Raw genomic sequence first — 17,500 nt, 5'->3', positions numbered from 1 at the left:
CCAAAACAAAGGAAAGAGCTTGTGGAGCTAGAAAAATTAATAGGCCCAGGAGCCCTAACTCTAGCCTGAGAAGGAGGTTATCCAGTTGCCCTACTGTATTGTGTATCTAGTGGGAATCTGCCAATTTTTACTGAGCCCTAAACAGTCCGGGAAACAAAATACAGAATGACAAAACAGACATAAAAAAGAAGATAATCAAACAAAAGTGATTAAAACACACATAGTAGATAAAGAAAGTTAAAATGACAAAGTGTGGTTCGCAGAAGTTGACCAGAAGAGCTAATAATTTTACAGTAGCTCAGACTTGATTTTATTGTAGGGGAATATAATCACCATGTCCCTGTGACCATGCCTCCCACCACATTATGTTGTATTAGCTTTTTTGGATGCCTGGAAAACTATAATATTACTACTGAAGCAACGGAAAAATGGAAAAGAAAAAAATATAATAATATACAGTACAACATAAAAGTGAGCTAAGCCAGTTGACATGCTTTATACTTTTCCTCTTTAAAGCTTTTCCACACATCAAGTCATTCCTTATTTTTCGTTCACTAGAGATTATTTTCTTCAATTCGTATAACCATTAGAAGTGTCTTTTTCTCAGCACGAGATGTTTCTTTTCTTCTTTGAAAAAAAAATACCTTATCTACTACACTGAACTCTTCTTTTGTTCTTTTCTTTTCCAAATATGTGTTTTTTTCTTAGTGATCTTAGTACTAAAATTCCCACTCTATTCTTTTCTTGAATTGTAAAGTTTTCTTTTACAAAAATATTAGGTTTTCTTCCAGTGCAAGCCTCACTGATGTAAAGCTTTTTTTGGTGGTAATGATCACCGCTGTTTACATACCATCAGCTGCTAATGCTAACTTGGCTCTGAGACATTTATACAGCAGCATTAACAGCCAACAGAGCCGATACCCTGATGCAGTGTTCATTATCGCAGGGGACTTTAATCATGTGGATTTGAAAGCAGTGCTCCCCAAACTCCACCAGCACGTAAGGTGTGCTACTAGAGGAGCAAACACACTAGACAAGGTCTACTCAAACATCAAGCTGCGCTACAGAGCTAAACAGTTTCCACACCTGGCCCAGTCAGACCACATGTCACTGCTAATGATTCCTGCTCACACCCCTCTGCACAAATCTGCTCTTACCATCACAAATCCATCACAACCTGGCCTGATGACGCCTCTCTGCAGCTGCAGGACTGCTTCGACAGGACTAACTGGGACATGTTTGAAAGTCCAGACCTGGAACTCTACACCGACAGTGTATTGTGCTACATCAAAACCTGCATTGACACTGTCACAGTGGAGAAACATATCCGTGTCTATCCAAACCAGAAGCCCTTGATGACAAGAGAGGTTCAGTGGCTGCTAAAGGAAAGGAACACTGCCTTTAGATGTGGTGACAAGGCTCTCTACAGCAAGACATGGTCCAACCTGAAGAGAGGCATCAGAAAGGGTAAGAGGAACTACAGGAGAAGGATTAAGGAGCACATGGACAGTAATAACAGCAGGCAGGTTTGGCAGGGAGTCCAGCACTTCACCAACTACAGGACCAGCCATGGAGCGGCTGAAGGTGATGTCTCAATGGCAGAGGAGCTGAACCACTTCTTTGCTCGCTTTGAGATGGAACTACCAGAAGTTGGTACACACACAGCAGCAACTCACTACACACTTCACCCACTCCCTTAGGGTGGAGGAACACAAGGTGAGACACTTGTTTCAGGCTGTCAATCCTAGGAAGACAGCAGGTCCCAACAGTGTCCCTGGACGTGTGTTGAGGAGTTGTGCAGAGCAGCCGGCTGGGGTCTTTACAAAGATCTTTAACCTGCCACTGTCCCAGGCCTCAGTTCCTCCCTGTCTGAAATCCTCCATCTTACTCCCTGTACGAAAAAATCACTCATAACCTGCCTGAATGACTTTTGGCCAGTAGCGCTTGCCCCGGTGATGATGAAGTGTTTTGAGAAACTGGTCTGGAGTCATATCATGTCCTTCATCCCTCCCACCTTTGATGCACACCAATTTGCTCACAGGGCTAACAGATCTACTGAGGACGCTGTTGCTGCTGCTCTCCATGCTACCCTGTCCCATCTGGAGCACCAGGGAAGCTATGCACGTTTCCTCTTTATGGATTTTAGCTCTGCCTTGAACACCATCCTCCCTCACAGATTGGTGTGCAAGCTGCTAGCCCTGGGAATCCCGTATTCCACCTGTATATGGCTTAAAGACTTCCTGATAGGGTTAAGGTGGGCCCTCACATCTCCTCGGCTATTAGCATCAGCACCAGCTCTCCTCAGGGCTGTGTGATGAGCTGCTTGCTCTTCACGCTGTACACATATGACTGCACCCCCACCCACCACAGCAACACTATCGGCAAATTTGCAGATGACACCACTGTGGTGGGGCACATCTCTGGGGAGGATGAATCCACCTACAGGGACGAAGTGGAGTGGCTGACAATGTGGTGCACTGACAACAACCTGCTCCTGAACACAAGTAAGACCAAGGAGCTTGTTGTGGACTTCAGGAAAAAGAAAACGGACATCAAACCACTCTACATCGGAGGGGACTGTGTGGAGAGGGTGTCAGACTTCCGCTTCCTGGGAGTCTACATCATGGAAGACCTGTCCTGGGTTGTGAATACAGCTGAGCTGGTGAAGAAGGCTCAGCAGAGACTTTATTTCCTGAGAGTCCTCAGGAAAAATAACAACCCCCAAAAATTGCTGATGTCCTTTAATCCCTGCTCTATCAAGAGTATCCTGTGCTACTGCCTCTGCGTGTGGTTTTCCAGCTGCACAACAGCGCAGAGGAAAACACTTCAGCAGATCATAAAAACTGCCCAGCAGATCTCTGGATGAACTGCACAGCTCTCACTGCCTCAGGAAAGCAGAAAATATCTTAAAAGACTCCTCACACCCTGCTCATGAAATGTTACAACTGTTGCCATCAGGCAAAAGATATAGGAGCATCAAAACAAAGACTAATAGACTGAATAACAGTTTCTACCCTGTTGCTATTAGGGCACTGAATTGCCACCTAATCACCTCCAAGCAGTGCAATAGATGACATCTTGTGCAATAGTGTTCATGTGCAATTAAGATCTTATGTTGAATGTTTCTGTTCTACCTTATTTCTTCTTATCCTTTCTTATCCTTTTTTAATTATATTTATTTATATTTTGACACCTCAGGGACTGCACCTAATTTCGTATTTGTTACAATGACAATAAAGATATTCTAGATTCTTAATGTTTTCCCTTTGCAGCCTTCAGATTATTCAAGGTCCTCTATCATTTTCTCCAAACCAAGAAACATTTCTCATTTAACTATAAATTGCACAACCAACAGAGACGTAGTAAAGTATTCCCTTTATGCCAATAAGCATGGTTCTGATGAGTGAGCACCGCTCACCAAGTACATTATAACAAATGTGACAGCACTAGAAACCTTCCTGCTTGTAGCTATGAAACTTACAGTGCTAACTTCCCAGGAGCCCACTGACATTATCAGTACACAATTCCAAGTACCAAAATGAAAGCAAAAGAGATAATGGACTAAATTAATGCCAAAAATAAGCAAACAAAATTGCAAAACATTCACTGAAAACTCCAAGAATCATACACTGAAATTTACACTGAATTATTTTTATTTCCTTTGAATTGACTGGAATTTCTTTCTATTAATCTTTTGTTAAATTGCAAAATAATAGGTAAACAAAAATGTCCTCTTATAACAGAGTAATTATCAGGTGTTTGAAATATGGATCTAAATTGCCTGCAACTTTTCACTTTAAATGATGCGAGTATGAACAGCTGAAATTAAATGTAATGGGTTGGACCACATCTTCTGTGGTGATTAATAATTGATATTGATAAAAGGGTGTAACGATAAAAATTACATTATTTTGGAACAAAAGTCAGTGAAGAAATCATTTTTGGAATAGGTATAATAACTTTTCTAATTATTGGTGAAGGTTTGCTGTCTTTCTGTAAAATGAATAAGAATAATGTAGATTGTTCTACTATTGGGACTTAATGAGGACAGGCATACTTAAAATATATGTCTAAATATCTTAAACCATAAAGTCTTAAAAGGGTCTTCTCTTTTTTAATTAATGAAAAAAGGAATGCAGTTTATACCATGCAATTGACTAGTGTCCCATTCAGGGTTCCTTCATGATTTGTGTTCATTGCTGCAGGGTACAGGACAAAGTGACAGCATTGTCCCATTTCACCACAGTTTCAGTGCCCAGAATGCTTTCCCTGCCAAAAGAACAGACTTGACAGAGATTCAGAACGGCAGTTGTTCCTCCCACCCTGTATTCTAAAATGACTGAACTATTCTGCAGGTCTATCAGCATCTGGCCAGTTTGCATTCTGAATTGCATCTGATCGCCAGAGGTGTTAATTAAAGTTCAGCTGACATGTCTGCAAACAGAAGAGACATCCTAAATGACATTTATGCTAAGCTGTAACCACAAGTTGAACTCTTGCTTATTCTGATGAACATTTTCATTCACCTATAAGCAGGCATTGAACAGTGATCCAAACAGCTCAGATACACTAAACTGGTGTTATGACTTGGTTTAAATATTTGTCTTGCGTTTTTCTTTGTTCTTTTTGATGTTGTTCTTCCCATTAGGGCCTTTTTATCATGTATATTTAATTTCACTCTTTATTTTTATTTCTGTTAAAACTATTTTTCTTTTGACAAAACAATTCTTGTGACACCATTTAGATTTTTCTCTCTAGGTAACAATTGCTAAGACATGAGTTTTGGTTTCTTTGACATGCCTCCTGAAAGTTGTGTCACATGTCATTAGCACAGTGTTATTTAAGCCAGCAGCATGTCTAGGCTCTTGGTTATAGCTTGTGGATTCTCAAAAAAAAATTATCAAGTATGGTATGGTTTGATCTTTGCTTATGGTTTATAGTTTCTGGTTATTATATCTTAAGATCTGGTTAACATTTTGCTTACATTTGATCTCCAGGTTTTTGACTAACGTTTACGTCCTGACTCTTATATTTATTGCCCTTGTGACCTGCCATTTATTTTATCACTTGCCAGAACAACTGGCTTTAACAACACTCCTTGTGGGGTGTTGCAGAGGTGATGCTTTTATTTGTTTGAAAATTTCAATTTCAAAATCACTTTCTATGTAAAACAAACAAATCTGCAATAAGGCTGTCAAATTTTCCAAATATTAGTAATTCAAATATTCATATTAAATATAAGTGTAAATAATCTGGCTGCTGCACATATATTATACATTGATCAACCAAAACATTAAAACTTCTTGCTTAATATTTTGTAGGTCTCACTCGTACTGCCAAAACAGCTTTAACCAAACTAGTCATGGACTCTCTCCCATGTGTCCTATGATATCTGGCACTAAGACATTAGGAGCAGATCCTTTAAGTCCTGTAAACTGCGAGATGGGGGTCGCCATGAATCTCACTTGTTTTTCTATTATATCCCACATATGCGTGATCTGTTGGAGATCTGGGGAATTTGGAGGCTAAGTAAACGCGTTAAACTCGTTGTCATGTTTCACTAACCATTCCCAAAGAATATTTGTAGTGTTGCAGGGCCCATTATCCTGCTGAAAGTGGCCACTGCCATCAGGGAATACCATTGTCATGAAGGGGTGTACATGGACTGCAACAATCTTTAGGTAGGTGGCACATGTCAGAGTAACATCTGCATGAATGCCATGACACAAGGTTTCCCAAAAGAACATTGCCCAGGGCATCACACTGCTTTTTTCCCATAGTGCATTCTACTGCCATCTCTTCACCAGGTAAACAACACACATGCACCCAGCTATCCATATGATCTAAAAGCAAACATGATCAGGTAACTTTCTTTCATTGTGCCATAGTACATGAAACGTATGGGCCCATTGTAGGCATGTTTGCTAGCATAAAGAGAGGTCAGCATGAGCACTATGACCGGTCTATGACCGGTCTGTGGGAATGCAGCAAGCTGCAATGCTCTCTGTGTTCTGACAACTTTCTCTCATGGCCAGAATTACATTTTATAGCAATTTGTGCTACAGTAGCTTTTTGCTCTGGGATCAGACCAGACAGGCAAGCTTTCACTTCCCACATGTATCTGTGAGCCTTGGGGTACCCAAAACCCTATCATCATTTCACCACTTGTCCTTACTTGGACCACTTTTTGGTAGGTACTAACCACTAAACATCCTACAAAACCTGTTGTTTTGAAGATGATCTGACCCAGTTGTTTAGCCTTCACAATTTGACCCTTGCCATAGTTGCTCAGATATTTATGCTTGCCCATTTTTCCTGCTTCCAACACATTACCTATAAGAACTGACTGTTCATTTGCTGCCTAATGTATCCCAGCCCTTGACAAGGTCCATTGTAACAAGATAATCAATGTTATTCACTTCACTTCTCAGTGGTTTTAATGATGTGGCTGATTGGTGTATGTGCTCCTCTCATTTCCTATTAATATGCTTATCTTTTTGCTTATGGTATGTCTAACTTGTGTACAGTTTCCTTAAAAAGGACACGAAAACTGCAGGCGTCAAGTATATATAACACTAAACAACACATCAATTCACAGCAATTCTCTGCATGCACAAAGTGACAGGATCAAAGAGAGAGTGGAATGGGACACAGCTTGAATAAAAAAAAATAAAAACAAAATTGCTTGTGATGGCTCAACCATGTTAAATGGAATAAAAAAAATAAGAAAAACAGCAACAGATGGACAAAACAACTAATTAGGTTGATTAGGTTGAATAGCACATGTGTAAAGAACATACTGAAAGATAGTGTGCTCACATAGGTTTTTTTTGTGTTTTGTTTTTCTTTTTAATTTTAGTAAGGACCTGGCAATGAGATTTAGGGAATAGATAAAAACTGTTGCCAAAGACAATCTGAGATAAAATACCAAAAAGGGGCAATAAATAAATAAACAAACAAATACATAAGGCCAAAATGTTTTTTAAAAAATTCAAAGCAATAGTCTGAGAAGCCAAAGCTGTCAGCCAAAAGTCCATTATCAAAAGATAAGTACGAGACACATACACTAAAAGTTTTTGATTTATACAGAAGCTGGGGTACCTGTGCATGTGTGCCGCCATCTTATATAGGTGGGGAAAGATGACTCACTATGTCAAATGACATCCCCAGTCATGTGACCGGCAACAGGCACAATGACCACAAGCAACATATCCACTGCCATGCACTGCTCAGGGCTGCTTTTGGTGTTGCCCTCAAAGAGACTGTGATGGTTTTTTGTCCCTATGAACATAAACCTGGACTGGACTCATTCAGAGTTGGAAAATGTGTGTTGTAAAATTGAGATCGTCGGCACAGGGAAAGCATTCAGCTGCTGTTAAGCAGATTTCAGGAGAGGTTTTTTTTCATATGGGAAAAAATACAGTACAGACATAACAGAGACTGCCTCCTGAGCAGAGCAGAGGATCACCTGTGATTCCAGTATCTTCAAGCCTTCAATGACATGCTTCATTTGAGTGTTGCTGCTTCAAATAGTGTTTACTAAATTGCTTTCACCTTTCTGATGGCGAGGAAAACAATGCAAAGCTTTTTGTAATTCACTCAGAGTTATACTACTGTCAATAATAAAGTAATCAGCACTCTCAGCAGTCTGTGGGATCTCATATACTTAGACAATTTAGGTAGTTCACAGCACATCATGTAGCGTACCCTGAATACCATTCTGCAAAAAAAAAAAACTTGTTTGCTGAAAAAATAATCAGGTTTATATCTAAACTTAAACTTTATAACATTTGCAACGCGTGCAGAATGCAGCTGCTAAAATCCTAACTAGGAAAAGAAAATCCAAACACATTTCTCCTGTTTTGATGTCGCTACACTGGTTACCTGTGTCTTTCAGAATTGACTTTAAAATTCTGCTTATAGTTTACAAAGCCTTAAATAATCTCGCTCCATCTTATATATCGGAATGTCTGACACCCTATATTCCAAATCGTAATCTTAGATCATCAAATGAGTGTCTCCTTACAATTCCAAAAGCTAAACTTAAAAGAAGTGGTGAGGCGGCCTTCTGCTGTTATGCACCTAAATTCTGGAATAGCCTGCCGATATGAATTCGCCAGGCTAATACAGTGGAGCACTTTAAAACACTGCTGAAAACACATTACTTTAATATGGCCTTCTCATAACTTCACTTTATCTTAATCCTGATACTCTGTATGTTCAATTCATCATAATAACTATTCATGGTGGCTCTAAAATCCGTACTGACCCCTACTCTCTCTTGTTTCTTTTTCCGGTTTCTCTGTGGTGGCGGCCTGCGCCACCACCAACCTACTCAAAGCACCATGATGCCCCAGCATTGATGGACTAAAAGCCAGAAGTCCACGTGATCATCATCATCATCATCAAGTCCTTCCGTGAAAACCATAAATACAAATGTACAAATACATTTCATTTATGTTAGGTAGATTGGCCAGAGGGGACTGGGCAGTCTCATGGCCTGGAATCCCTGCAGATTTTATTTTTTTCTCCAGCCGTCTGGAGTTTTTTTTGTTTTTCTGTCCCCCCTGGCCATTGGACCTTACTCTTATTCTATGTTAATTAATGTTAACTTGTTTTATTTTCTTACTGTGTTGTGTCTCTTATTTTTCTATTCTTCATTATGTAAAGCACTTTGAGCTACATTATTTTGTATGAAAATGTGCTATATAAATAAATGTTGTTGTTGTTGTTGTTGTTGTAAACTATACATGACTTATATACTTTTAATGATTAATCTGTCCAGGTAAAATCTGCAAATCTCTGTCTTTCCCAATCTTTGTAAAAATACACCATTACTACAGGCTTTATGGCAGAACAAGAACATGACAAGGACACAATGCACTCTGCACACTGATTTGCTTCTTCCAAAAACAGTATTGTTTTATATTTCACATAATGTAACTTTTTGAGTTCATTTAAGAAAATAAATTTCAACAGTACACTTTATAGGGATTTATAGGGATGAGGCCGAAATCTATTGTTACCTTGTAGTTTCTATTTTATGTATCATCACTTAATTTAATTGTTAAGAATAAAATATGCTCTTAAAATTTCCTCTTTCAAGAAGAAAATTGCAGCTCTATATTTAAATATTTTTTACTTTTCTTTGCTGGAATATTTAGAATGTGAAATATAATGCATATGTTAACAAACTGACACTCCAGCTATTTGGTCCAATTCTAATATTGGTAATTAGTGTAAGGTTTCTTTCAGACAAAAAAAGAAAAACTGGAAAAAAATATTCATGCATCACAACCAAAACACAAATACACAGATTGGTGTGCCTCTGAGGCTATGGATCTGAGCTGGTATCTGAAAGGTTGCCAGTTCAAATCCTGTCACTGCCAGAAAGGATCCTACTCCATTGGACATTTGAGCCCTTAACCGGAAAATTGCTAGCGTGGCGCTATACAATGGCTGTCCCTCACCTCTGACCTTCAAAAGTCATGCGAAAAGAAAATTTCCCCTTGAGGATTAAAAAAGTATGTCAACTCAAAATAAAAAACAAATACTGTTGATTGACCACTAAATTCATTTGTTTACTTCTTAACATTTGGCTTCAACTTTATAGTATGTCAGAGAACAACAAATTGCTAAAACTAACTTTGACTGTACATTTTTATGTATATTTAGCAAGAAAAATTTACAAAAGAAAAAAATCACAATACAGTAATCCCTCGCTATATCGCGCTTCGACTTTCGCGGCATCACTCCATCGCGGATTTTAAATGTAAGCATATCTAAATATATATCACAGATTTTTCGCTGGTTCGTGGATTTCTGCAGACAATGGGTCTTTTAATTTATGGTACATGCTTCCTCAGTTTGTTTGCCCAGTTGATTTCATACAAGGGACGCTATGGGTGGATGGCTTAGAAGCTACCGAATCAGAGCATGTATTACATATTAAATAAAACTCCTCAATGATATACGATGTGCTTCCTGAGCGGTGCTTGAGTGTTTGCTTTTCTCTCTCTCTCACCCTCTCTGACGTTCTCTGCACCTGACGGAGGGGGTGTGACCAGAGGGGCTGTTTGCACAGAGGGTGTTTGCTTAGAAGATATAAAAAATGCCGCTTTATTGCGGTGCTTCTGCATACTTAAAAGCCCAACAGCACATATTGATTTTTTGATTGTTTGCTTTTCTGTCACGCTCTCTCTCTCACTGACATTCTCTGCTCCTGACGGCGCTTCTTTGAAGAGAAGATATGTGTGCATTCTTTTAATTGTGAGAAAGAACTGTCATCTCTGTCTTATCATGGAGCACAGTTTAAACTTTTGACTAAATGGTGTTATTTCATGTCTAGAGGACTCTAATAATGTTAACAGTGTGGGAGAGTTTATAAGGGCTTAAAATATATAAAAATAACCATACAAACATATGGTTTCTACTTCGCGGATTTTCATCTATCGTGGGGAGATCTGGAACGCAACCCCCGAGATCGAGGAGGGATTACTATATAGAGTATTATTTCTGTTTGATTTAAATAAAGCAACAGGAAAACTAACTAAACAATTGATAAATAAATATTTATTACTAGCCAACCCGCGGTGTAGCATACGTCGCATATAATTATTTATTGATAAGTGAACACTTGCCATTACAGAGACCTTTTGCTGGCATGAGGTTCCTGAGAAGCATGATGACTTAACCAATTTTAATTCTGAGTTTATGCCAAGGCATGCCAGTGGGAGTAAGTCTATTAAGAAATTCTTCGGGGAATGCAAGTTGATCTGCAGGATCGTCTGTGACAATGGAGTCAATGCTGGTGAAAGTTACTTCGTCATTAGGGATAAGTTTCAGCACCTGTTCATTAAGGTGTAGTGAGTCTTCGTTGGTGACGATTAATATAGCTCGCGTACTGAGTTGTTCCAGAGTGACAGTTGAGAAGTCGATGTCACCATATAATTGCCTCGAGAGCGATCTTGGAAGCCTCCGAAGGGTGAGAGTTGTCGGGCGGGGCCTTGTCGTGTGTTCCCCATGACGTGGGAGTAGGGTTAGAGTGGGCGTTCGTGGCTCTTTCGTGCGTAACCCATGGATGGGGCTCTGTTACAGTTGGTGCTCGGGGTTCTGTGAGTTGGCGGTCGTGGCTCTCTGTCTTGCGTGCGGTGAAAAGTCAACGTGGCTCAGAGATGCATGTGAACTTTTGCACAGACGAAAGCGACTGAGGCTGTGTTTGGTGAGTTGTTGCATATGGGCACATGAGTAGGCAGTGCACATGCCTCGAGAGCAACGCTAAACGCGGTAGGAGGGTTAGAGTTGGTGGGCGGGGCTCTGTCGAGTGTATCCCATGGTCTTAGAGTTGGCGGGCATGGTTCTCTGTCTTGCTTGCGCTCACTGTCTTGCGCGCCCTTAGTGAATTATATATATAGATTATAATAATTTATTATTTACGGTATGACAACTTGTAGGAAATTGGAATGGAAGAACTAAATAATTTTAGCAGCCTGTGCTCTACAGTTGTACACATCTCTTTATAGATCCAGGAAAGCCTTAATTTTATCACTACAGACCACAAGATGGTCCTGTAGGCAGTTTGAAGTTTGTGTCCTCACAGTCAAGATGCACATGAAAGCTTACAAGATCTGTTTGTAATTTGCTTATGAAGTTATGAAGTTCAGAAATTCCCTTTCATATTTTGCTTATCCAGTTCAGATATTAGAAAGAACAATTTATCATTGCCTGACTACAGGTGTAATTTACATCTTGAGACAGATATTTTTATTATTACTTACTATTTGGCTGACAACTTTGTCCAAGGTGACTTACAACATTTGAGATACAAAATTGATATTTATTTTGTTTTTTTTCACTAGAGCACAGAAAGGCAGAGTGACTTGTCTCACAGTCACTGTCATGATCAGGGCTGAAACTTAGTGTCCTAGTGCTTTTTCTGTATTAAGACACCATTTTGAGTAACCACTGTTAGGATGGCTCTTCGTGTATCTGTGGCTGTGGCCTCTGGAGTTGTGACCTCAAGTTCACTGGCAAAATGGGATGAAAGGTCAGTATTTGCACCAAGCTTTACCCGATCTGTGCATAAATTCTTTGAACACAAAAAAGAAACTTTCCAATTAATCTTCATGTCTGTCCTGGTTTTGATTGCTTGCCTAATTTTTGACTTTGATTGTTGGTTCTCATCTGGTTTTGGTCTCTTTTGTTTATATTTTACTTGTTTTGCCTTTTGCATGATTCTCCCAGTTTGTCTCAAAAAGTTATTTCTGTTTCCTGCTGAGCCAGGACAGTCACAGTGTCAACATGGAATGTGAACCCACAACATCAATGTTTGAGGTTCAAAGCCGTACAAACTACACAACACTACCTGCCAAATGTCAGAGAAAATAACTGAAGGGAACTGGAAGACATACTGTACTTTCACAGAGTAGGAAATAGTGCATGAAACAGTGCCCAGGGAGGTGGTCTTAATGTGTCTGAAGAAAAGGAAAATGCCAGAAAGATTATTAGAATAGTCCAAAAATGTATGTGAGACCAAACACAAATAAAATAAAATGTAATAAACAAAATATATGTAGGTTTAAATCAGGTGTCAGTGCTCATACCATACCTATTTGTATAGATGATGCAAGAGCAAAAATAAGAATTCAAGCATTGTGGGAAATACAGGCCCGCCTTTAACGTTGTGTTAATTACAGATGAGCGAGTGTAACTTTGATGGCATCTTCAAGTGGAACTTCAGAAATTAAAGAAAATTCAGTTATTTCTTTAACAAAACACCACTTCATAAATTGTTCACTTGAAGAAAAAGAGAAGATAAAGGACTTCAGAATTCAAGAATGAGCTTTACACTGACTTTTTCCAGCTTTTCGACAAATGGAATTGGCTAACTGAGTGTGGTATAAGTAATGCGTTTTTTGTTTCCCCCGTCTACTGTTTCAAAGTGTTGGTACTAAAGTGTTGTAGACAATGATGGATGTATGAGATCTAAAACATCTTTCTGAAAAATGCAGGTGGCATGAAAGTAGCAGCAGTAATCTAGACAATAGACTTAGAATTAGACTTAAGATTCTCGCATGCTATGTGGCATGTTGGGCAGAAAGTGTTTTCCAGCGGTTTCAATCTTGGGCGAGTGCTTCGGCATCATCCCATGTGGTGTTCAGTGCCTTCAGGTCTTGCTCAAAAGTTCTTCTTCATGTAATGGATGGATATCCTCATGGTCGTTTGGCACCAGAAGGTGTCCATCTCATTGCCACCCTAGGGATCTGATTGTCCTCCATGCAAAGGATGTTGTCAACCAGTCTGAGTCTTCGGCGTGCGACAATGTTATGGAGTTTGTATGAGCCCTCTTTCGAAGCACCTTTTCATTGGTGGTGTGGTGAAATATTGGATCCCTAGGATCTGCCGGAGAAGAGGCAGAATATGATTTGGATAGGATTTATGCTATGGATGTGTTATAGGACAGACAGAAGTCCACGTTATTGGAAGATTACAGAGTTGGGGGTGGTATGAACATTATGGCGTGGGTTTTGGTAGAATGGGGAACTGGGCAATTTGGCAATTTAGAGACAAGTGTAGTATAAAATTTGGGTGGCAAGTGCACCTGTTCCTTTCCACATCTATAGGGCAAGTTATGGAAAAAATGAGGGGAGTGTGGATGTCATGGACTTAAGTTTATGAGCACAGTAGAAATGGGAAAGCTGGCATCAGATTGGGCAGCATGATGGAAAGGGTACAATACATTTTAGCCTGGATTTGCTCTATGGGTCTGGTACTAGAGTGGCCAAGATGTGTATTGACACTCTGATGAGGACCAATAGAGCATTTGGAATGACCAGATAGATAGACAGATGTGAAAGACACAATATATAATATAGAGGTCCAGATCTAATTATGCAGACCCAGATTGTCTGGATGACTTTGATTTATGCGGGGATGATTCCAGTTCGGCACGAAGACGATTGTTCATGTCGTCAGTTTGCACACTTCTCGATGGTCTGGGATTTTTTGGGTGATTTTCTATGTAATAAACTTAGTAAGTTATAGCATAATGAAAATTGCATAATTAAATCTGGACCACCCTATATATAAGTTCTGGTTCAGTTTATCCCCTCAAAAGCTGTGCACCAAAATATTTTTAAATAGCTGCCACTGGTATGTAGTAAAGGACAGGATGAAAGAGGAAATAAAGGGCTAACACAAGTAAACATCTTCAAATATCTTTTGTTTATTGTATAGATAATGTAGTCATATCATAGCGTTATATACTTGGGGAGATGTACAATCAAACTTTGGCTGGTACAGCTGGCCTTGCAAAGCATCAAGAGCACTAGGACAAAAAGTTTGTCTAAGATGGCCACACAGTGAATTCCCTGGAAACTATTTGGTGAACTACGCCACTGGTGCACATAGCAAATTCACTACGAAAGTGCTTTGGAGAATTTCCCCGATCGACAATATTCATAAGTTGTAATGAAACATGAAGACCACTTACCACAAGCAGCAAGCAAATAAAAAGAATTGCAATTTAATTGTTCCGAGGTTGTAACATACAGACTACTTGACTATACCATTAAAGACACAAAAGTGCTGTGAATTTTTCATCAGTTAAAACAATGCAATAGCACATAAAATACAATACAATATAATACAATTTAATTTCTTTTTAATGTAAATACAATTTAGATTTTAGTGAAACATGTCAGCTGAGTAAGAATACATGAGCTCAACAACAGAGAAGGCACACAGATGACTTCAATGCCTAAATAGAAGGGGTTGGTGCACAGTCTTGAGAAGGACTATGAGAACAACGGAAAGACCACAGATGGACACCAATGTGTAAAGAGACAAGATGATAGGAGAAATTACGGACAATATATTTAAATACACTCTCACATGTTTATAAGTTTTTCAAAACTTTGAAGTTGATACCCTTTTCATATTTTCAATGTTGTTTACAGCCACGTGCCTAAGTTTTTAAAGTACAAAAAGCCTCTGGTAAATAACAATAAAATTCAGGTAAAAAGGATAAGTTATTCTTACTTCAAATGTGTTTCCAGTTCTATCGAATTCTGGCGGCACAAATGCACCCTCAGGATCATCTGTAAATTGTAGCAACATAAAAACAAATACAAAATGAGAATAATCAATATAACAAAGTAACATTCTCAGACATCCTTAGTCTAGTTCAGAGCTTCAGGGAGGCATAGCCTATCCTGGCAGCCTCAGAATCAAAGCAGGTCCCAGTCCTGGATGAAAAACCAGTGAATCACAGGACATATTTATGCCTAAATTCATATAGTTTGCTTCAATACAATTTCAGAAATAAGTATTTATTTATTTTTGATACATCACTACAACAGCACTGCTTAATATGATGCTTATCACAAATTAAGCTCCGACCTTTAAAGCATTTGCAAAAAAAAAAAAAAGCTTGATAGCATGTGCATGCAAAACATTAAAACAAATATATCACATTTTTCTTTCAAGGAACAGAAAATTATTAAAAGTAATGACTTATGAAAAACACCTTTCAGCAATCTATAACACTTATATGTTTTAAACACCTGAATCGCTATAAGGAGCAATGCAAAAATTAACATTTTCTTTAAAAGACCATAAATAGTTAAGCTTTTCAATTGGCAAAATGGCTGCCATAACCTTGGATGTGTTAACTGAAATTAAAAAGTTATAACTGTAGATTCTGAAAAAGTATATTTTAGTAAATAAAAAAGGGCACACCGATAAAAGCACAGGGGACAAAAGAGTGTTGATCAATGAGTGCCCTTCCAAATGCATGACGTGCGGCGACAAATGCATTCTGCTAGTAAAGGTCACGGCACCATGCAATTTGAAGTGACAGAAGCAAAATTTGCAAAACACCATACATACAATAAGTGGAAAGACACACAAATCCATGTAAGTTACAGATTAACATACAGTTTATAGCACCAGGATAAATTCATAACTTTGTTAGAACTTTGAGTGCGCATTCAAAAATAGCATTGTTTGATATGACAGTAACAATCTGTCATTTTCTTCTCATTAGGGCTTGATTTAAAAGTTTAACGCAGGTATTTCAAATGTTGTGATCCTGTGGACAATTAAGGAATAACCTACTAAAATAGAATACAAGGCTTATGCTGAATTCAGCATTTTCATAGATACATAGAATATCCATAGACATTTGGATTAAGTTCCCAGACTGTGTGGTTGACAGTAGAACTTTAAGGACCTTCAAAACTCGACTTGATGTTATTTTGGAAGAATTAAGTGGATAGGACTGGAAACTTTGATTGGGCGGAATGGCCTGTTCTCATCTAGAATTATTCTAATGTTCTAAATTTACAGAAAAAATACAAAATATTATGTACAAAAACACAAATTAATTCTTGGTAATAATTAATACCAGATTTTGTACATTTTATCAAACACAACAATTCCACGTTTCAATACCTGGGCCATTGATCTAATTTTCCATAAAATGTAACACAATCCATCTATACTAATAAAAGGCAAAGCCCTCACTGACTGACTGACTGATTGACTCATCACTAATTCTCCAACTTCCCGTGTAGGTAGAAGGCTGAAATTTGGCAGGCTTATTCCTTACAGCTTACTTATAAAAGTTAAGAAGGTTTCATTTCGAAATTCTACATGTAACATTCATAATGGTCAACAACGTCCGCCATGTTGAACTTTCTTATTTATGGCCCCATCTTTACAAAATTTGGTAGGCGGCTTCCCTGCACTAACTGAAACCGATGTACGTGCTTATTTCAGTGGTATGATGCCACTGTCGGCCACCATATTGAACTTTCCAACGTCACTAATTCTCCAACTTCCCGTGTAGGTAGAAGGCTGAAATTTGGCAGGCTTATTCCTTACAGCTTACCTACAAAAGTTCAGCAGGTTTCATTTCGAAATTCTATGCGTACCGGTCTTAACGGTCGACAACGTCCGCCATGTTGAACTTTCTTATTTATGGCCCCATCTTCACAAAATTTGAAAGGCAGCTTCCCTGTGCTAACCGAAACCGATGTACGTACTTATTTTGGTGGTATGACGCCACTGTTGAACTCCATATTGAACTTTCCAACGGTCTTTGTTACTTATGGGCCCATCTTCAAGAAATTTGGAAAGCGGGTTCCCAACGCTAACTGAGTCCTACTTACGTACATATATACGTCCATAGCCTGCAGCTCGGTCGCTTTGTGAGGTGCCGTTGGGTCCCCCATCCCAACGCCTCCCACGTTGTTGGCTGCCTGTCTATATGAGGCCGTCCATCGCTCCAGTCTCTTCATTCCCTTCCTTGCTTTGCCACGGGATTCACGTCTCCCTGCTGATAACTGCTGCCTTTTTATTTAATCCACGGCTTCTCCGCTGTTTTATTGTTTGTTTTTTATGATTATAGTTATTGTGTAGGTATTTTAGACTTACTTTACATTGTTCAGGTACTCATTTCCTTTATCGTTCCAACCGTACCCCCATAAACATGTTTATC

General features: G+C 38.9%; 1 protein-coding gene across 1 annotated transcript in view; it reads right to left on the bottom strand.

Annotated features, from left to right (window-relative positions):
- Positions 1 to 17,500, bottom strand: part of LOC120540143 (kinase non-catalytic C-lobe domain-containing protein 1) — a 154,112-nt gene that overhangs the window by 60,955 nt on the left and 75,657 nt on the right. Inside the window, exon 4 of the mRNA XM_039770654.1 lies at positions 15,040 to 15,098. Within this exon, the coding sequence (XP_039626588.1) occupies positions 15,040 to 15,098 (59 nt within the window). The remainder of the gene's footprint in view (positions 1 to 15,039; positions 15,099 to 17,500) is intronic.

This window comes from Polypterus senegalus, chromosome 1 (genome assembly GCF_016835505.1).
Source record: "Polypterus senegalus isolate Bchr_013 chromosome 1, ASM1683550v1, whole genome shotgun sequence".
In the NCBI taxonomy this organism is placed as follows: Eukaryota; Metazoa; Chordata; class Cladistia; order Polypteriformes; family Polypteridae; genus Polypterus; species Polypterus senegalus.
This window is presented reverse-complemented; position numbering and strand designations above follow the sequence as displayed.